General features: G+C 34.6%; 1 protein-coding gene across 1 annotated transcript; it reads right to left on the reverse strand.

Annotated features, from left to right (window-relative positions):
* Nucleotides 1-315: 315 nt before the first annotated feature.
* LOC131166938 (glutaredoxin-C4) lies at nucleotides 316-14,494 on the reverse strand. The gene is made up of 4 exons (XM_058125588.1): nucleotides 14,143-14,494; nucleotides 12,175-12,248; nucleotides 725-823; nucleotides 316-637 (listed from the first exon to the last, which is right to left on the reverse strand). The coding sequence occupies exons 1-4, from the start codon at nucleotides 14,310-14,312 to the stop codon at nucleotides 561-563; spliced, it is 420 nt and encodes a 139-aa protein (XP_057981571.1). The 5' UTR covers nucleotides 14,313-14,494; the 3' UTR covers nucleotides 316-560.
* Between the last annotated feature and the right edge of the window lie 7,885 nt (nucleotides 14,495-22,379).

Below are 22,379 nucleotides of genomic sequence, written 5' to 3' on the forward strand. Positions count from 1 at the left end.
TTCAAGGCCAAGGTCATCTGCATTTCTGTTAGTAGTCTTTTCCTTTGTGCAATTTGTGTCCCTATTTATTTTCAAAATAGGGAGCAACATTTTAGTTTAGTAACTAAGAAATATGCTTTCATGAAAGGAAAGAATGAACTTGTGAAATCTTAATTGTGCTCTTTCCCTTCCTATAGTATATTGGTCCTAACCATGCATCTAATGTGCAAGTATCAACATGAGATTTAAGTTTTTTTTCTTTAAAAAAAAAAATTTTAAATGATATTTTTACAAATAAAATAAATAAATGAATACTCAATATGTTATGAAGGGGCATTTAAGCACCAAGTGCCAAATGAAAAGGTTGTCTATTATATAATATTTTTTAGAATGTTCTAACTTGTTCATGAGAGCCCTCCGTCCAAGAATGGACTGCATCATCCAATATTTTATTAGAAAAACAAAATAACCCTGTTGCAGCACTTGTTTCAAGTGTTTAACAACAAGACTGCTTCATGTAAAGGGGGAAAATGGGTTATAAGCACCATATTCAAAGGTACCCTGAAATGTACTCTCCGAGCTCAGAGATCATCCTCCTCATTCACAACAATGCCAAGAAGCTTGGCCAATGCTCCATTTTCATATGCTTCAACAGTATCTGAAATCAGCACATCAATGGCTTTTCAGGTGATCTGTAGGCAAAATTATTCTATTTTGGAAAAGTAAATTGCGATGAGAGAGCTACCATCAGAACCCCCAAGATGCTTTCCATTTATGAAGACCTGTGGTACAGTACGCCTCCCAACAATATTGCTCAATTCATCTTGAATGTTAAAGCCATCATCTGTAAATCACATAAAACATTTGAATAGTCATCCCGAAAGGCGCATGCAATAAATATCGTTAAAGATTTTTATTATTATTATGCGAGTTGGTATGTTAAGTAGTGAGAGTTTGTAACGGTATTGTGGTCATTATAATGCATTAGATTTGTATTATAAATAGAGGGAGAGACCTATCTTCAAGTTAGGTCATTCATTTAATCAAAATCTCCGAGTGTGATCCAATCTAAACCCTATGACACTCAGCCGTCGCTGGAAAAAACCGTCCTGTTGCGGCCCTTCTTTGATCCACCTCCACTCTTCATTATTTCATAAAACCAACCATATAACCAAAAATAGAACCCTTTGAAACCTAACTCTACAAAGCCCCATCGCTGTAAAGTGCCCACATGCCACCACGCGCTGACAGATTGCCGATAGTCCCGACCCCATGCATCAACGCATGAGAGAGATTCTAGCCACCTTTGTCTATTTTTCTCCTCCACCATGTTCTTATTCCTTCCCTACATATTATCAAGCTGTTTAGCATGTTTTTTGCTCAAAGATCTAACCTTTTTCGACCATGCACTCATGGTAATCTGTTAGTTGTTGTTCGGTGTTTGTAAATGTCTTTTGTGTTTCTTGGAGCAGTGACAGTGTTTGTAAGTTGAGTTGTAAGGTTGTGGTAGTACTATATCAATTTATAAGTGGTTCACCTAGTCCACTGTTGTTTGGGTGCTTCAAATCGTTTGTGGTTGTCTCGATTAATTTTTATTACCCCTTACTTGACATTGGTGTAGCTACAGGTTTGTGAGTGTTGGGATGGAGTTTATGAATACCAAAAATTTGTTTCCTTCATCGTTGCCACAGATAACTCAAAAGTTGGATAGAAAGAATTATGTTCAATGGACTAAGGCTGTCCTGGTTTATTTAGCAGGATCATGAAAATCTGATTACTTGCTCCAATCTAATCCTTGTAATAAGAAGAAAAAAAAGGGTGTGGATTCAGAGAGATGCCTTGATTGTTCCCCTCTTTTGGAATTCAATGGAGCCTCAAATTGTACAAATGTGCACGCATTTAGATATGTGCAAGGAGATTTAAGTTTGTGCCAACCTTTCTATAACATTACATGTATGCATGATCTATCCAAGGAGTACTTTCAATTACAACGAGGAGACAGTAGCATTGCAAATTATTTTGGAGAGATGAAACGTATTCATAAGGAGCTTAACATTATGCAACCTACAACTGCTGATGTTCGTGAGATGCAAAAGCAGAGGAAGCAGATGACAGTTCTTCGGGTTCTAATGAGCTTGAGACCCAAATTTGGGACAGTCCCAAATACATAGTAGTGCAGAGTTGCCATCATTTGCCTAAATTTATTTTGCACCCGTTGTGCTTCCTTTAGTACACATTCTCATACTCTTGCATTTGGCTCTGAGAAGACAATCTTTGCCACAGAGGGTGATTCTAGTTCTCTATAAAACAACCAAAAAAGTTATTGAGGTGGTTCGAGTGATGGTGATGGTAGAGATGGACGTGGTAGAGACACTCCTCACAAGTGCACTCATTGTGGATGAGGTGATCATACTATTAAGCAGTGTTGGGATCTCAACAATAGACCTTCATGTACTGCCAATGCAGCCACCACCGACTCCACACGTTTGGATCCAAGTGGAGGGCAAACTACATTTATGTTATTTAGAGGACGAGTATTCCAAGTTCCAATAGTATCAAGCATCATACCAAGCTTCTCTTCCCATTGCATCTTTTGCCCAAATAGGTAATCCCATAAGATGTCTATCATCGAGTACTTCTTGTTCTAGTCCTTGGGTTATAAACTCAGCTGTCACTGATCATGTCACAGGTATACCTAATTTCTTCTCTACTCTTCAGTATCTTGAAAATTCATCTTGTGCTACTCTTGCTGATGGATCTACAACTGTCGTTAAGAGAATTAGGATTGTAAACCCCACTTCTTTTATTTCTCTTCCTTGGATTTTGTATATTCCCAAGTTCCCTTTCAATCTTATGTCTGTTAGCAAGATTACTAAATCCATGATATGTTGAGTACCATTTTCCCCTAATTTTGTGGTTGTTCAGGATTTGAAGACGAGGAAGGCGATAGGCGGAGGATGTGAAACTGGTGGACTTTATCACTTTGAGCCGCTATCTCCTTCTACCACCTGCACTACCAATGCTCAACCTCTCCAAATTCATTTTCATGTTGGTCATCCTTCATTGGGAAAGTTTAAATGACTAGTTATGAGTTCTATGCCTTGTCTTGATTGTGAATTTTGTTAGTTGGGAAAGCATCATTGTGTCCCTTTTGCTTCTTGAGTTAATAAACAAGTTGCAAGCCCTTTCATGTTAGTCCATTCTAATATTTGGGTATTAGTAGAGTTGTGTCCAAGTTGGGTTTCCGATACTTTGTAAACTTTGTGGATAATTATTTAAGGATGGCTTGGCTACATTTAATAAAAGATCGTTCTGAGTTATTTCGTATATTTTGTACCTTATGTTCTGAAATAAAGAGTTAATTTGGTTTGTCAGTTCGAATACTTCATAATGATAATACTAAAGAGTATTTCAGTACACACAATTCACTACTTATACGACTCAGTTTGACATTATTCATCAATCATCCTATGTCCACACTCCTAAACAAAATGAGGTTGTAAAGAGGAAAAATAAACATTCTTGAAATTACTCGCGCCCTACTTTATCAAATGCATGTGCCTAAAGTGTTTTGAAGTGATGTTGTACTTACTTCTATCTTATCAATGGGATGTCATCCTATGTTCTTAGTGATAAAATTTCCTACTCCATTCTCTTTTCTAATTCACCTCTATTCTCTCTACCTCCTTGTATATTTGGGTGGGTGTCCTCTATTCATCAACTAACTCCTAGGGTGGATAAGTTGGATCCTCGTGCTATAAAATGTGCCTTTCTAGGCTACTCATATATTCAAAAGGAATATCATTGTTATAGTCCTTCGGTGCATTGCTTCTTTGTTTCTACAAATGACCTTCTTTGAGTCTGCACCTTACTACACCCAGTCCCTAAGTACTTCTAATCTCAATGAGTCTCTTCCTCTACCTAATCTTCCAAATTCTATATTGTTGCCCTTGTCCAATCAACCACCTATGTCTCTATGTAGTTCAAGCCCTTCTCATAGCTTCAATCGTCCTAACTTGCAGGTGTATTTACAATGGTGGCTCCAGGGAAGAGAGTCCCTTCTAAGCTTCTACTACCACGCCTTTGGTTTCCTCATCTGATGATCATATTCCCTATGATGTTGATCCTCTCATTGCTGTTCGGAAAGGTAAACACACATATATACAACATCCTATTTCCAACTATGTTTGCTATGACTTCTTATCACCCTCCTATTATTGTTTTAATACAACTCCATCATTTGCTACTATTCCTAAATCTATTTTGAAAGCCTTAGCCCACTCTGGGTGGAGGAATGCCATGGTTGAAGAGATAAATTCTTTACAAGACGATGGTATTTAGGACTTGGTATCTCTTCCTTCTGAAAAGTCTGTGATTGGTTGTCGTTGGGTATATATTGTGAAAGTCTACCCTGATGGTTTTGTCGCTCATTTGGAGGAACGTCTTGTTGTTAAGGGGTATGCTTAAGTGTATGGTTTGTATTATTCTAACACTTTTTCTTCGGTTGCCCAAACATACATCAATATGTTTGTTCATCTCCTTGACTACCACATGTCATTGGCCCTTGCATCAATTAGAAGTGAAGAATGCCTTCTTGCATAGTGGTCTTGGGAGGAGGTCTATATGGAGCAACAAATTAAGGGGAATCAAGCTTAATGTATTGCCTCAAGAAGACACTATATGGTTTTAAAAGTCTCCTAGAGCATGGTTTGGTTCATTCGATGCTGTAGTACTTAAGTTTGGTCTTTGACGATTTTCAGTGGATCACTCTGTCTTTTATCGTCATACTTCATCAAGTAGAATCCTTCTTATTTGTATATGGATGCTATTGTTGTTACAAGTGATGATGATTAAGGTATTTAGAGTCTCAAACTTTTTGAACAAACCAAGTTTCAAACAAAATATTTAAGATGTTGAAATACTTCTTGGGTTTAGAAGCATCTAGATCTTGTATGGGAGCTATTTTGTCACAAAAGAGGCATGTTCTTGATCTGTTGAATGAGATTGGACTCTTGGGATCCAAACCGGTTCATACACCCACGGATCGTAACACCAAGTTAGCATCGAATATAGGTGACTTGTTGCTTAATCATTGACGATATTAGAGAGTTGTTAGAAAGTTAAATTATCTCTCAGTCATTCAGCCGAACATGTCTTCTGCAACAAGTGTTGAGTCAATTTCTAAATTTTCCAAGGACAAGTCATTGGGCGCAATAATTTGCATTTTGAGATATCTAAAAGGCGCACCTAAGAGAAATTCTTTAAATCGAGATCAAGTTCACGCTTACATTCAGGGAAATATAGATGCAATACTATACCTTGGTTGGACGAAATTTGGTTTCTTGGAATAGTAAGAAACAAACATGGTGGCTATTGAATCAGAGTCAAAAGCTATGGCTAACCCTACTTGTGAACTTGTTTGGTTGAAGAACATGTTGGAAGAATTGGGTTTTCCACATTCTCTATCTATGTAGATGATGTAAGCTACACTTCATATTGCCTCCAACCTGGTTTTTCATGAGCGAACAAAACACATTGAAATCAATTGTCATTTTGTTCGAGAGAAACTTGTGCAAAAGCTCATTACTACCATGAAGTCCAATATGCAACTTGCGGATTTATTTACCAAATCTTTTGGAGGTGTTAAATTTATTTGTAATAAGCTAATAAGGATTTAATAGTCTTAAATTTGTCAAAAGAAATGGTTCATGATTGCATAAATTGGCGGAAAAGGATTCATATAACCGACCCCACCTAGTGGGACTCAAAGGCTTGGTTTTTTTGTTGATGTTGTAGGAGCATATGATATTTATGTTCAAACTTGAGGGGGAGTGTTAAAGGTTATTTAAGTCTTTTAGTATTATTATTAAGTGTGTTAGTATGTTAATTAGTAAGAGTTAGTAAGGGTATTATGGTCATTAGAATGTATTTGATTTGTATTATAAATAAAGGGATAGACCTATCTTCAAGTTAAGTCATTCATTTAATCAAAATCTCAACAGGTACAAACAAATTATAAGTTGCCTGTTGTGATGCCCACATGCTTATACAAGTTCAACTGTTTTAGTCTGCAACCAAGAAAGCCAATAACTGACTGGTTCTTTGCTCCTCCTCGCTGCCTCTCCAAATGCATGATGAGGAATAACAATAGTGTAGTGCGAGCTGAGTTCCATTTAACCTCTCCCCCACCTTGACTCCCATGAAGAAACACCATCCCCATCCCTGCGCAGTTACCTCATGAGGTTTGGATTTCCCACAAACCATTCCTCACCAACCTAAATTTATACATTCAAAATAAAATAATTTTATTTACATTTTACTAGTGAAGTGACATGTGTGAAGCAATATTTTGATCATTAAGCCAATATTGCCTTAATCTACTAATAGTCCTAAAATCACCAACCTATATTATATACTACATCATTTTCACAATACATATGGTTAAATGCACCATAGTCAATGAACTTTTAACTAAAAATGTCAAAACTACAGAACTTTTAACTTTGAGTGCAAGGTCACTCAAATACAATTTTTTTGCAGAATCCCTGGTCCAATTTAAACAACTCTTCGTCACCATGCTGATCTGGATGTCATTTTTTGTCTACATGTCAGCACAGGTCCCATCCTCGCATACACCTATTCCTTTTCCTCCAATTAAAAGCACCTTGACTAACTTATCACTTTTCTTTTTCTTCCCAAAAAATGACATGACTTCATACCAACACCTTCCATCTCCGGGAAAAATCAAAACACCTCAAGAAAGGGACTTTCCCCAATTTTAATTCTACCTCAAGACCCACTTTTTCAATTTCGCCATCTCTGTTACCCATTGTCACTTGCCTTCATCTTCGCACCACCACAAGCGTAGTTCTTCGATGGTCTCCAACGGCGGCTCTGCTTCTTTTAACAGGTTCCATTGCTTGTGATGGATCCCTCTTGATTATGCACTGAGTTGGCATATCCTCTGGCAATGACAACGCGAGTGTTGTGGCTGTGAGTGGTGGTTTTCTATTGCCTCAATTGCATTTAATGTTGTTAGGTGGGAAGGAAAATTTAGGGGCTCTGGCTAAGTTGGAGGATAGTATGAAAATGCAGAAGTAAACATGAAAACAAAGAGAAAAATGAATGTAGATTGGTTCTTCTAACGTTTGACAGTGGGTTTTGTCATCATTGACAAATCGTCAGGTAAGATGGTAATAACATTGGTCTACTGCTATTCGAGTCGCAAAGGAGTGGCAGAGAAATAAAAAAAAAATACAAAAAATTTCTCTGTTCTGGGTTTATTAATTTTTAACATTGAAGTTGGAGGGAAAGTCCGATATGGTGAGTTCAGAGGTCTGCACATGGCTTCTCCCAGAGCCTTGGGAGAGAACAACATGTATGTCGCTCTTCGACCGGATTCCACCATCTCCGGCAATCTGATCTCCATCAGTGCTGTTGATCATTGATGCCCCTGACATCACCACGGCTTGTTGAGTCGCCAAGAGTTGTAGTGGCACAGGCTCTCTGTCAAAGAAGAGCTTATTGGCGATGAGCATTGTGACCGAATTTTCAAGTCTGAGCTCAAGACCCAAGAACCTTAGAATTCAAAGGAGCCATACCTGCAATGGCTAAAATCACAGCTATGGAGGTACTCCAGCGAGGCACAAGGCGGTTGGCGGTGGTGTCATGGTGGCATTGGGGAGAGTGAGACTGCAGCTATGGAAGTCTTGGGAGGTCTAGGTTTGATCATGGATGAATTGTGAAAATAAAGATCAGAGGTGGTGCAGCGCAAAGCAAGGCCCGGCAGCAGTGCTGTCTTGCATAACGACCTACGGCTTTTTATGATGGTACGATGATTAGAGCAGTGTGGTTGCACTGCAGAGAGGGAGCATCAAGATGGTGTGTTAGTGCTGCATTGGCGGTGGCATGATGAGTGTACAGCAGTCATGGTTATTGCAAAGAGAAGAGGTTAAAATTGTCAAGGGAGGAGCAGATGCTCGACCAATTCATGCATGGAGAAGGAATAAACAAAATTTGGAAAGGTTTAAACTTCTTCCAAAAGCTTTTGGACTTGAAATAATATAATCAAGAGGCAACCAAAGAGATCTTCATTAGATCCAATCCCTTTAACCATCGGTGAATCAATCTTCCTTTAACCTTCCCAAACCCTAAAACTCTCTCTAACTATCAGACAAGGAAGGAGAAGGGTGTTACAATATGTGGAGAAGAGAAGTTAAAAAGTGAGTCATGCCTTTGTTTTTGGAGGGAAATGATGTGGTGTATGCGAGAGTGGGATACACATTGCCACGCACCCAAAAACAACCTCCAGCTAAACATATGTGACAATGAATCGTTTGAATTGGATGGAAGAGGAATTTTGTAAAAAAATTATAGTAGGGCGACCTTAGCACAAATAATTGAGAGCATAGTGGTATCGGGATTTTTAGTTAAATGTTCAGTGACCATGGGTGCATTTAATCCCAGTATATATACATATATATATATATATGTGTGTGTGTGTGTGTGTGTGTACCAAAAAAATGGAAAAATTCATCTTTCTATACAAGGATAAATTTATAAAAATGTCAGGATGTGGGGTGTTGCCACTGCAAATATATAAAAATTCAGGGCAGGGAGTTTTGCTGTTGTTACTGACCTACATATAGGGCTGCAATCGATTCAAGGTTTAAAATATCTAGGCTTGGCTCATTTAGCAAATGAGCCTTTGATATTGAGCTTGAGCAAAGCTCATTAATGAAATGAGCTGAGCTCAGGCTTGTTCATATTTGACTCATTTATTAATTGAGCCTAAAATGAACCTAAACAAGCAAGTCTAATCTTTTTAACATTTCATTATATATGAATAATCTTCAAAATTAAATCTAAAATTATGTGATTAATGATGACTAAAATTTCTAACTTTTCTCGCTCTCATTTCCACATGGGATATGGGGCGAATGTGTTTTTTTTTTTTTTCCCGGCATGACATCAGGTCCCCAGCTTACTGCCTCCTTCCCGCCCATTTACAGACTTGTCAGCGATAAAAATGCCCTCATTTGTCATCACCGGGAATGCTCGATCCATGGCAACGTTAGGAATGCTCCCTTGATTAGGAATGTTTTTGATTGAAAGATTGATGGGCTTATAAATTTTACAGCAGCCTTTACAATGTTCAAAGCCAAGCCTCCTCCGATAAACCCTTGTGTTCTCTAAGCAAGGAAGGATTTTTCAGTCAAATGTTATTAAGATCACCTGAGCTACCCAATAGTGCATCACCTCCTTTCCTTGGAAGCCTATTTGGAAAATAGCAGCCCCTTCAAAGGTTGCTTTTTCCACCTGGGCGGCAGCTCTAGGGAAGATCCTCACCCTTGAGAACCACCAAAGAAAAGGCTTCTCGATTGTAAATAGGTGTTTTTTGTGCCTCTAGGAAGCAGAATATGTGGACCATGTCCTGCTTCATTGCCCCCGGGCTAAGAATCTGTGGAGCTTGGCTATTTCCATGGTCAAGCAGACATGGGTCATTGTAGCTTTGGTTGAGAGAGATTTGGACTTGGGAATGAATCTGCATCAAAAAGTTCAAGAGGAGAGCTCTTTGCTTTATCCCCTTGCTATTTTTTGGATCTTTTGGAGAAAAATGAAAAAGGAACTTAAGGGCTTTTGATGGGACGACCTCTTCTTTGCAGGCTATCGTGGATAACTGGATTTCTATGATCTCCAGTTGGCATAGTGGGACTCCTAAAAGAGACTCCTCTATAATTCTTGATTTTCTGGATGTACTTTAGTGACTATGTATTGTTTTTGTTAGTTCCACTGCGCTTGTTTAGCATATTCTTGATGCCCAATTTTTATTTTTTTATTCTAACAACATTCTCTTTGCAAATAAAAAAATATCTGTAAAATAATGTCAATTTAAAATGAACTCTAAATCAAATACATAAATTAATGAGCCTCCTAACGAGCAAATAAACAAGTCTATCTTGATCCTATATATTAAAAGGTTCATGAGCTTACTTCATTAATTAACTCCTAAACCTATTAAACAGGCCTATTAAGTTTTTCAAACAATCCAAGTTCAAGCCAATTAAACGAGCTAGCTTGGTGAGCCGAGTATCGCCCAACTCAAGCTCGGCTAATTTAGTTCTCAAGCTCAAAATCTCAGCTCAAGCTTGCCTCATTTATCTTGACGAATAAGCTCGAATGAGCCATTATCATGTGGAGCAACAAGTAGCTCGCGAACAACTTGACTTGTTTGCAGCCCTACCTACATATGTTTATGGGATTTCAACCCACTTGGGACAAGGCTTTGCAAGGATCAGGGATAACAAGACAAATTGCAATCCCTATGCATGTTGTGTAATCATGGGCAATCTAATGGCTTCCATGATTTCATGTCATTGGGTATTTAATCCTGTGCAAAATAATAATCTCTTACTTTGACAACATACCATCATGAAATCCTTCAGAATTTCGATGAGAACACGTGACATAGATATGAAAGGGCAGAGGGTGCCATCCTAGGTACACACTAAGCTTGTTTGGCATAAAAGAATGGACTCTAGAGTTTGCTTTTTTTATAGGCTTTTAAGTTCTAAGAGTTCAGGAATGCTAAACACCATTGCGAATTGATAATTGTGACCCCCAGCAACACAGTGGGGTGCAGTAAACTCTAAGAAGCACTGACACCAACATGTGACAAATATATGACATAATACCAACATGGGAAACAACAATTTTGAAAAAAAAAATCACTAGTATATACATTACTATATTTCTATAATGTATAAATCTGCAGATAAACCATTATATATATATATATATATATATATATATATATAGGCATGTTTTTCCCTTTCGATGACAAATATTGAGGTAAAATAAATTTGACATGAATTATGCACATCATTCAATGCACATTATGCAAATAAATTTCATCTACAATGATACAATCATTAGCTAAAGTCATAATAGAGATAACATTAAAAATATTGATCTAGCAAAAAAAAATTAAAAAGTAAAAGGAAAAAAAAAAAGTACATCACACTATTTATACTTCATTCATATTAAAAGAGCCCAGAGGCAGACTGGCAGTGGGCCATCAGCTATTGGTCATTGCCAATAAAAAAAATTTTATAAAAAGCTGGGGAAAAAAGAATGAAAAATGGAGTCTATAGCTTCACTTTATCACATTATCAGTTATCAAAAAAGAACAGGGAGTGAGAGAGAGCCCTGGAAGGCCAAATAGCAGTGACTCGGCAAAGCACAGAGGCCTCTCTGTGAGCTGTAAGCATCAGAAAATATTTTTAAATAAAAATAATAAAAATAAAATAAGACAGAGATATCACAGTAAGCCACCAAGAAATTAGAAGAAAATGCAGAGTGAGCCAAGAGGCTTTGTTGCTCAGTCACAGTGCCGCAGTGAGCCATCAAAAAAATTTATCATTAGAAAAAAAGAAAGGCAGACACAGGGAGTGACTACTGACTAGTAGGTAGGCTGGTCAGGGGGAGGGGGACGGTGGGAGGTAGAGAAGTGGAGAACTGAGAAGACAACCACATGCCTGTATCACAGAACTTCTGCCTCTCTGCAACACTGCAAGGGGATGTGAAGGCGTGCAAATAAGCAAACGCCAAACAGGTAAGGCTCAAAGTTGAAGAGATGTCTTTGTCAAACAACTTTTCTTTTGGGTTGGTCTTATTAATGACAAAATCAAACATTTGGTCGCAATATAATTGTTCAAACTGTGCCCAACCATCTCAGAACTCAGAAATGTATCATAAAATAAATTTTAATTAATTAAAGTCAGACACAGCTCTGACCTGTATCAGGCACATCAGTGTCCAACCCAGAAGAGTCACTGTGTTAGTGCTTCATAGAGTAAATTAAAGATTTCTTTCTATCGGGGAATACCACAGAAAAGTAAAAAAAAAAAATGGTCCATTTGAATGATGGAACGACTTTGTGACAAAAGGAATAGCAGAGCATTCTTTGAAAATTGAGCTCGTAGAAGGACCTTAAGGCAGGTACCTTATTGGCACCGCAAGAATTAAATTCAGGTAAAAAATGGAGGAAATTTTAATATTGTCTCCCAACTGTTAAAAATGACAAGGAGCAACATTTGAGTATGAAAATGGGATCTTCATTTCTAAAATTTTGACAGAATTAGCTGAACTCAATCCCACATCATAAGAAAACATCACAATTAGATAAGAACAAACCTCTCTCATCAAGCTCGACAATGTGTGGTGATTGATTCAACTCTTTGAAAACATTTTTTGCCCTCTTACAATACCTGAACAAAGAAAACAAAGAAACAACCAACAATTATTTTGTCTTGAGCTTTTGGAACATTTAGACAAAAACCATAGTATGCTTTCAAATCAAGTTGCTCAAAAAAAAGGTAAACTAATAAGAATGATACTAATAATACTTCACATTATAAATTTGGCTCAAGTACCTAAGAGGGCTGTCTACATACATGCTCCGTCAAGTTTGAAACATCAATTCAGCACACCATAATGATGTTACGTGGAATTGTAACAAGAGTTGCTGCAGTAAGATTGAAATTACATCGCCCATAATAATCCCACAGTGGCCCACTGGAAAATGTTTTTTCGAAAAACAATAGACCAATTTAAATGGTATGAATCAGACAATAGCTCATTTCAAAACCTAATTTATAAATCAAAATATGCAGGTTCAAGAATGGAAGCATGAATCCTTTTGCCTATAAAAAGAAGAATGAAGCAAAATTTATAGAAGTTCGTCCCTAGCAAGGTACAAAGCTTGCAATAGATAAGGGAAGTTCTAAATATCTCCAAAGAAATTTTGATACATAACTTGAAACCTTTAAGAGAAAGAATGTATAACTTGGAAAACAATAAGGAGACTGCTAAAAAATCTATTTAAAAAAAGTCGTACGCAATTTGAGCTATTTAAGAGAATGAATTGACACACGTTATTAGGATCAAGTACAGGAGTAAATGCAAAAGAATGTAACTGTACCTCCCCCAACACCCCCTACACCAAAAAAAAAAAGAGTAATAACTATAAAAAAAGAAAGTGAGATAAACTGCAGAGTCTGTCCTTGGAGTTTAGTTCATTTGCATTTCAAAGCCTAATCTTTTAATTTTAAGTTTTAACATTAAATTTCTCGAAAAGCAACCAAACTGCAATACAATCCTTAGTAACGGTCAAATTGATTAACATTTGTACATGTCCCAAGCTGGTGGCTAGAGCGCTATAAATTACTTATTTGCCTCTCCAAGCTATGAGGTTGCAATCAAGGAAGTTCCATTTAGAAATTAAAAAATTGGTGAGTCAAGTGCAATCTGGCAATACTTCAAGGATTGACAGTGCAAATTACCCAAAACAGTGAGGTCTACTAGAAGGTTCCAGTTAGAAGAATGTGACTATCAAAGCAACATTGTCTTGTATTTCTCTTAGACAATCTGTTATAGCAAAGCAGAATAGATGCTGACTACATGCTTAAACATAAAAGGGTACCATCTGAATACCACACCCAGTGAAATAATCCAACTGCTAAGCAAAGCAATTGTAACAACTGCAATGTGAACTTATTGCATCAAAATGGTCCATATGATGCATTTCAACATTTTACTTTATATGTTTTTTCCTTTTACACTACGGGTCCAGTTTCAGCAACGGTTCCATCTTAGGGTACAAACTTCTACCATAAAACTTAATGAAATGTTTAGGACTCCATCATCATGTCAACGATGAAAAAGGCGGATCCGATGAATTTCAATGGAGCATTGAAACAAGTCATTGAAAATGAAAAATTGGGCAGGTGAAATGTTTTTGGGAATCCCTATTTTCATACATTAATTTGTTGCATCCAACGAGAGGTGGGGAGGGTAGATTTCATCGGTGGATCCAGAAAAAGCATGCAAAAATGAAAATTTATTGTCTATAAAGGGCAATCCTGTGCATTACTGAGATAAACGGTAACCTTAGGATCACTACAAAATTCTAATAAAATATATAATAATATCATATAAAATCGCCCATTCACAATAATTAGATTTAGAATCCTAGTTTGAACCCGAAATCAGAAGACATCAAGTCACAAAAACCAGTACTTGGAAAAGAATTAAGGAAATTATCATTAAGAACCCTAAATCCTGAACACAGAGAGAGAGAGAGAGAGAGAGAGAGAGACTCACGGGCAATAAGACTTCGAGAAAATGACGATGTTGTGGGAGGAAATGGTTTTCTTGACAAAGGTATGAGCAGATGATGCAGAAACAGCTTCCGTCGGTGAAGATGAAAGAGAAGCAGCACAGAGAGAGGCTGCTATTATCACAGACAGTGGCATTAAACCAAACCTCCCCATTACTGCACAACAGCTAAACGCCAGCACCAGCCTCCCTCCAGCTCAGGGTCAATGCCAACCTAATAAGCCAACTGCACAAAATGTGCAGGGAGTTTTCAGTGCTTACGCAGTAAGTCACGTCCGAGGTTTTACTGAAAGATTCTAAAATAGGCTTTAGGTATTTTTCACGTTAATGTTTGATTAAATATGAGAATGTGTGGCAGTACTTTAAAAAGATAACTGTTATATTTGTGCATAATAAATATATAAAAAAGAATTATATTTTTGACATAAAATATATTAAGAATATGTATTTAATTAAATTTATATTATAATATTTTCAGCAATTATAAATTTTAATAATTAACAATTGATTAATCAAAATAATTGAGGGTAATATAATGCCTAAACATTATATTAAATTTTTATAAAATAATAATATTATTTTTTTTAATAAATTACAAATTTCAATTAAAATGTTAATCAACATAAATATTAAAACTCTTAATAGACATTTTAAATATTGTCCAACTAAAAATTAATAAAGTTTTTCCAATTAATATTTCTAAATTAACGTTTTAAATATTTTAAATTAATAAATTAACTAAATTTTATGTTAATTAATATTTTCAATAGCCATTTTAATATTTTCTAACAAAAATTTTTATTAATTCCTACTTTAATAATTTATTATTTTTTAATTAAAACTTTATAGTTAATATAATATGTATATATAAGCTAATTTAAAATTTTTATTTTTTGTTTATTAATAATTTATTATTTTAAATATAATTAAAATTGAAAAATCAAAAACATAATTGTTAACTTAAAAAAATTAAAAGTTTGATTAAATAAATGTTCATTTATTATTCTTAAATCAAATAATAATTAAAAGTAAAATTAAAATAATAAAAGTACAAAATAATAATAAATTAAAAATAAAATCCTAAAAAATATTATAATTATTTTACTTAATTATTATATTTCAAAATTCACTTTATAAGAATGATTCTTATTGTAAATGATAATTGAAAATTTATGGCCATTTTTATTTTAATTATATTTTCAATTAATGTGATCATTTTATTTTAATTAGCTAAAAATGTACAAAATGAATATTTTAGCCTAAAAAGGTTAATATATTGATATTAAAATATTTAGAATATGGAATGCAAAACAATTGAAATCATAAAATTTAATTTTAAATTTTTTTTGCAAATAGTCAAAAATAGACAACACAAGAAGAAAATTGAACACATAAACAAATAAGTTTTAATAATTTGGTTTCTTCGATGTATAAAATAAAACAAAAAATAAAAAACATAAATGATGAGGCGTAAAATAACCAACCCAAATTCAAAAAACTACTTCACACAGGTATAATTAAGATTTATCATCATCAATGCAATAGAATGAGAGATACTTAAATGGAAAGCCAATATTAAAGGCTCATAAATGCCCATTGATAGGAATGGTATATTCCCTAGAGCGTGGGTGAATTGGATATTTAAAAATTTAAGTCGCTTTTTCCTTAATTTCAAAACCACAATCTATATGTTGCAACCTAGGGTCTTCTCTATACAATCTCAAATCCCATAAATATATAAAGCATGTATGTCAAAACAATCAATACAATAAATAATCAAACATACTTGTGCAGAAATTAAATAGCAAAGGGAAAAAGAAAGTAGACACAATATTTTTATCGAGGTTTGGTCAATCCTGCCTATGTCTCTGACTCAAGCCAACCCGATTAAGGATTCACTATAAGCTCACTCAACTTGGCGAAGCGACGCCGTTTAAAATACTCCTTACAGGGTGGAGTCCCCCTAACTCACTTACCAGGCGAAGCCAAACCTTTTATCCTTATAGGACGGAGTCTCCCTAAGTCACTTACCGGGCTGAACCAAACTAGTTCTCCTTATAGGGTGGAGTCTCCCTAACTCACTTAACCAAGTGGAGCCAAACCGGTTATCCTTACAAGGCTGAGTGATGCGAACCTCAATCGACACGCATTGAGACCCAGCAAAAAATGTCGTAATGCTTGCCCAAGAAAGCAAAAATTCAGATTTTTCATGGGAAACTCCGACCCAATGTTTATAAATGAAACGTGAACCGAAAGTATAAAGTAACAAACCCTGACCCAATGATTATAACTTAATCATGAACCAAAGGTATAAACAAACCTTGACCTAATGATTGTAATTAAATCACGAACCAAAAGTATAAAATTTAAACGCCACAAGAAAGAAATCTTTGATAAGTTCACAAGTTTGTTGAAGAACCAATAGAAAAAACAAAATCTCACATTTTTATTCAATGTCCTTCTTTTATAGAATGTGGCTACAAGTTTATTTATAAACCCCTCTAATTAAATTTAAATTCAAATTCAAAATCAAAATCAAATTCAAATTTAAATTCAAATTCAAATTCAAATTTTAATTTAATTCAAATTCAAATTCAAATAACGTAACCCTAAACACCTATAACTAATAAACATAAAATAGGCCCACATGCCTATACTTATTGAAATAAAAAGTCTACACTAAACACTAGGCTATGTCGTCACCCGTTGTAATGGATTGCACCAATCCTTACATCGCTTCCTTGATCTTCTTAGCTCTTGACCTTGTGATTGACCCATCTGGAACTTGCAATGGATCCTTTTGTGGTGCTTGTCAACTCTCATCACTGAGTCTCCCTAACTCACTTATCGAGCTGAGTCAAATCAGTTATACCTTACTGGATAGTGCCCTCCTAGCTTAATTAACTGGGTTAAGTCAAACCAATACAAAGATATAATTTTTTGTACAAAAATATACTTCTCAAATAAGCAAAGGTGTACAAGTTGAAGCTCAATATGCACTCTCAAATGATATGAATTAAAGCACGGTAGAGTATGGTAATTTTCTCAATCAAAATTTTTGCAATCTTTGAGTAAAAATATATATGTGATGAATACTTCAAAGATTTAACCCTAATAAATATTTCCCAAAAAAATATTTTTCAATAAGGATGTACGAGAACCTAGGGTTTTGCTTTCAAATGATTCTTGCACAAAGAAATGTATATGATCTTTGATAAAAATGAATGCACGATAAAAACCTCCAAAGATCTTAAAATCCCAAGTGCTTTCTTTAAAAAATAATATTCAAAAATATTGTTTCAAGAAAGCTAGGGTTTTTGCTCAAAAATATTTTTGTAATAAAAATAAGATGAGCTTTTGAATCTTGCAATGAATGTGCAAAAATTTGCAAACTACAAAAGTTTTCCCAAAAATATTTATCAAGAAAATATATGGGAGATACTTTAAGCTTACTCTCAAAAATAATTTTCAAAAATAAAAGCTAGAGTGAGAGTAAATACTTTCAAATAATATGATGACTGCCCACAATAATGATTCTACAACAATCTTCAAGAGCAATGAGATTTGCAAATGATGAAAGTGAGAATATAATAAATGCTCTCTTTCAAAAAGATTTTTCAAAAGAATAATGAAAAGAGAGTGAAAATCTTGCTTGAATGTAAAGATATAAGAATATGAAGCACAAATAATTTTAGAGGATTTGCAAGATAATCAATTATCTAATTATGCTTATGAGTGGGCTATATATAGACTTTCCAAAAAAAAATATGACTGTTAGGGACACGAAGGGCATTTTTAATTTGTTTAATTACAAATTAATGAACATTTTTCGGCTAAAAAGTGGCCAACCCGAGAGGTTCGGTCAATTGGGGAAGGTCTCAGTCGCCTGACCTCAGGCGATTTTCCAACCCTTTGATAGTTTGGTCGGCTGGCCTCAAGAGCCGATCTGCCAGTTCATTAGGCCGATCGGCTAAGGCTTTTGTGTTTTAAAAATGGTCGATCGGTTGGGCTTCAAAAACTTGGCCAAATGCAAAGGTCGGTCAGCTGGGCTTTCTCAAAGCATGTTAAAATCACAGGTTGATCAATTGGGGCATTTAAAACATAAGAAGGTCAGTCGACCAAGGTCAGTTATGAAAAGCAAGGTGTAGTCCTAAGAGGGGGGTGAATTGGATTTTTAATTTTTTTTTAATTCCTTTGAAGACTTCTTTTTATTTATTTTAACCAAATCTTGTCTTGTTTGTTTGATTTACCAATCACACAAGAACTTAGTTTTTTTAATCGACAATACTATCGCTCAACCAAACAAGTAATCAACTAATCAATTAAACCAACCAATCAAGCACAATGTTCAAACCAAACAACCAATTGATTTGCTAAGTATAAGTTAATTGTAGCACTATTAGATTGATGAAGGTTTGCAAGATTCAACACTTTTTGAAATATAAACACATTCCAATCAATATCAAACTTTAAACCATTCAACCACAATATATTAGATTCAACTTTCAACTTTTGTTATCAGCCCTGAATATATAAATTCGAATCAAGTACTGTATATATGAAATGTGTTTCTCAATTTGATATTCAATACAACATCCAATTAATCTTTCCAAATACTTAGACCTTAAATAAACTTTAAGTTTAAAGATTCTTGGGGTGTTGAGTCAATCAACATACTACTTTACAGTTTCCGCAAAAGATTGATCAACTAACGTACTCCCTTTTGGTTTATGCAATCCCAAAAACAAATTAAGCTTAAGTTCATTTAATATCTAATCCACGCAGTGTATATGATTTAGATATTCAAAACATCCACGCAATTTGTATATGAACTAAAAATAAAGAGTAAGGGAAAGATAGAGTGAGACTGGGATTTTTACGAGGTTCGGTTTATACCCAGCCTACGTCCTCGCATTTGGCAAACCACTAAAGGATTCACTAAACATGTTCCTTTGACGAGCGAAACAATACCTTTACAAGACTCCTTGGTTAAGGTTAGAGTCTGCCTTCTCCAAACGATATCCCCTCGTCCGGTCACTCCTTAACTAGGCTAGAGCCCGCCTCTGTAAACAATATCCCTTTACTTAGCCAACGATCCAAACAATCCTTGGAATCGTCAATCTACAAGATACAAATCAAATAGATGTACAAATAATGCTCACACAAAGAGCTGATTAGTACAAGTTAAAAACTAATATACTTCAAACAAATTCACAATATGGAAATATGAAGCTCAAGAAGATATCACCGTAAGCCTTCTTTCTAGGTTGAAAGAATTAAGAGTAGACTCAGAATTTTCTTCATAAATTCACAAAAAACCTCAATAGTGAAACTTGGAAATTGATTGCACAAGAGAGCTTTGAGAGAATTGGGAGATTTGAGAGCAAGAAAGCTTGTTTGCTATATTTTCTTGGTGTGTTTAATCCTTAGCCTTGGGGGGTTATTTATAGATGAGTAATCAAGTCTATTTCGTTTTCCACAAGTGTCTTTGAGTGTTTCCCAAGTTTATAGAAAGTTTGGAGCACAAGAAATATAAGTTTGATACTAAAAACTTTTAAAAAAAATGACCATTAACAGTGTTCAAACGTCTGAACTTTTGGGTTCAGTCGTCTGAAGTGGTTCTGCCTCTAAAAAAAATTTCAGCAAAATCTTCAGATGACTGAACTTAATTTTTAGTCATTTGAAGATATTCTTCAAATGACCGAGGTTGAGGGTCAGACGTCTGAAGTGTCCAGTTTAGTCATCTGATGTTCCGCCATGAACAGTGTTCAGTTGGTTGACAACTTTGACCCTATTTTAGTATTTTAGTCATAACTTTTTCTATAAAACTCAAAATTAGGTTTTATTTGTTTCAAACGAAAGCTAAGAGAACATCCTAAAACTTTCATTTTTAACAATTTAAAAAAAAAAAGAGTTTTTGATAGATAAAATTGCACCTCAATACGGATGTATGAAAAATGACAGCAATTGGGAAATCTTCTTTTTGGTGTTTTTCATTCCAAAAATGATTCTAACATTTTTGAAACAATTTTTGACCTTATAAAAATATTTTTAAAGTATTCTAAAAGGTATTTAGGTACAAGAAATTAACCTAAGATCTTCATGCATTCATATTGAAATTCTTTGAAGTACTTACATGACATTTCCTATAGACTCTTTCAAATTCAATTCTTGAATTCCTTGAGGTCTTTATGCTTGCTTCATATTTCTTTGAGCTTTCCATGTTGATCACTTGGGCTTTCATTCTTGAAACTTTTTCTTTAATATCAATGCTCTCATGATCTTCAAGTTTTAATCCATGCCTCAAGCTTTGATATAATCTTCCTTCTTTGAAGTACAAGTTTTCATGAATTCTTTAACCTTACATTCATCATCGAGTCCTGAAAATAAATCACTTAACCAAAGCATATTAAGTTCTACTTGTTTGTTAGCATCAAAATAAGATATTAAGCATTGTAAGGCCAACAAGTTAAAATCAAAATTTTAGCCCTGTTTTTGACCCTAAAGTTATTCCAAAACCTTTATATGATTTTGATTTTTATGAAAAAGGTTTTTGATGAAAGATTAGGCACCCTAAGGTCTATCTATGGTCGGTTATTGAGCTTAACATCATATCATGCAAGACATGCATTATTACAAACCAAATCAAAATGCATAACAGATAAAATAAACATGTATTCTTCTTCTTTTGCTTTACACTTCTCCATGGAATACGCTAGATGATGTATTCTTTAAGTCCCTTCTGGCTTTCATTTTTCCTTACCACATGTGCATGTTAAGATATAAACATGTTCAAACATCAAATGCACACATGAGATACTTGTGTTTTGTCAACATCAAAACAGGGATCAGACTCAAAAAGTCAACAATCTCCCTATTTTTAATGATGACAAACACATACGAGCAAAATGGGTTCAACCTGAAAAGGCTCCCCATTACATTATGCATACTTTAAAAAAAAAATACAGATCACACATGTTTACGAAAGAAGACATTTCAAGTTAATTATACATTTAGTTTTAACCATAAAGCTCAAGTGCTTGATGCGTGTAGTTCAAATACAAATGCAAGGAGTATAAACAAATTTTAACATTTTGCTTATAGATTTCTCCCCATTTTGGCATCAACAAAAAGGATAAACTAAGTGTAACATAATTTGGGCATTTAAAAGAAATCTTAGCTTAAAAGAGACCTCCCCTTTAAAAATTTTGACTTAAAAATTAGGCATTGTAAATAGTCTTATGACTATTTGAAGAAAAAAAAATCGGCAATTATGCACACACAAACAGTATAACTGGCCATATGAGATTAATACTCTTTAATGAGCATAGCAAACATGGTCAGACTAGAGATATCCACAAACCATTGCAATTTACATATTTCATAAGACCTGTAAAAGATTTAAGTTCAAAGCATACGACGTATGGTTATAGAGTGTAGGTTTGAGCATAATTTTAATCTAACTAAGTCAACGTGCATTTCTAAATACGATCAAAGAACCAATTATGCGATGCCCTTTCTAAACAGTAAAGACTTTAATAATTTTAAAGTTCATGACTCAAAGTTTGAATTTGTAGAAAATAACACAAGTCATGAAAGCGTTTAATCATACAGGCAAGATATAAGACATATCCTAATTTAAAACATTTCTTGCCATAAAACATTTTATTAAAATAATTCCCCCCTTTTGAAAGTGTTATCAAAAGGTACTGGGGACGATGTTTGCTGAAAAAGAAACTTTAATACAAAGTTCAAGCAAGCAATGTTTTTCTAGTTAAGCATTTAAGAACAATTCACAAAATACCAGAAAAGCTAACCACATAGATCCCAAAGGTATCAGAAGATTTAAGAACAGAGATCATATGGCTAATCCAAAGAACTTGTGACTAAGTAATATATTTTCATTTAAAATATTTAATAAAATCATCATAATTAGTACACAAGCCACGGTGAATTCAAAACAAATCTAATCTAAAAATGTTGGTGAGCACAACAAGATAGAAATTAAATTTTAGATGCTCTCCCTTTCGATTTGACTCCTAGCTTATATGCAACTAACTACTTATATTAGTCTAAGATAAATTTCCTTGAGCATGCAAATTAGTATAAGCAATCATTTTTGAATCTTTAGAATGACTATACTGGATATAAACTAATTCATTTTAAAATGCAACTAGTATAATCATCCCTATAGACCACAAATTGAATAATAAAATGGATAT

This window comes from Malania oleifera, chromosome 10 (assembly GCF_029873635.1).
Source record: "Malania oleifera isolate guangnan ecotype guangnan chromosome 10, ASM2987363v1, whole genome shotgun sequence".
Lineage (NCBI taxonomy): Eukaryota > Viridiplantae > Streptophyta > Magnoliopsida > Santalales > Ximeniaceae > Malania > Malania oleifera.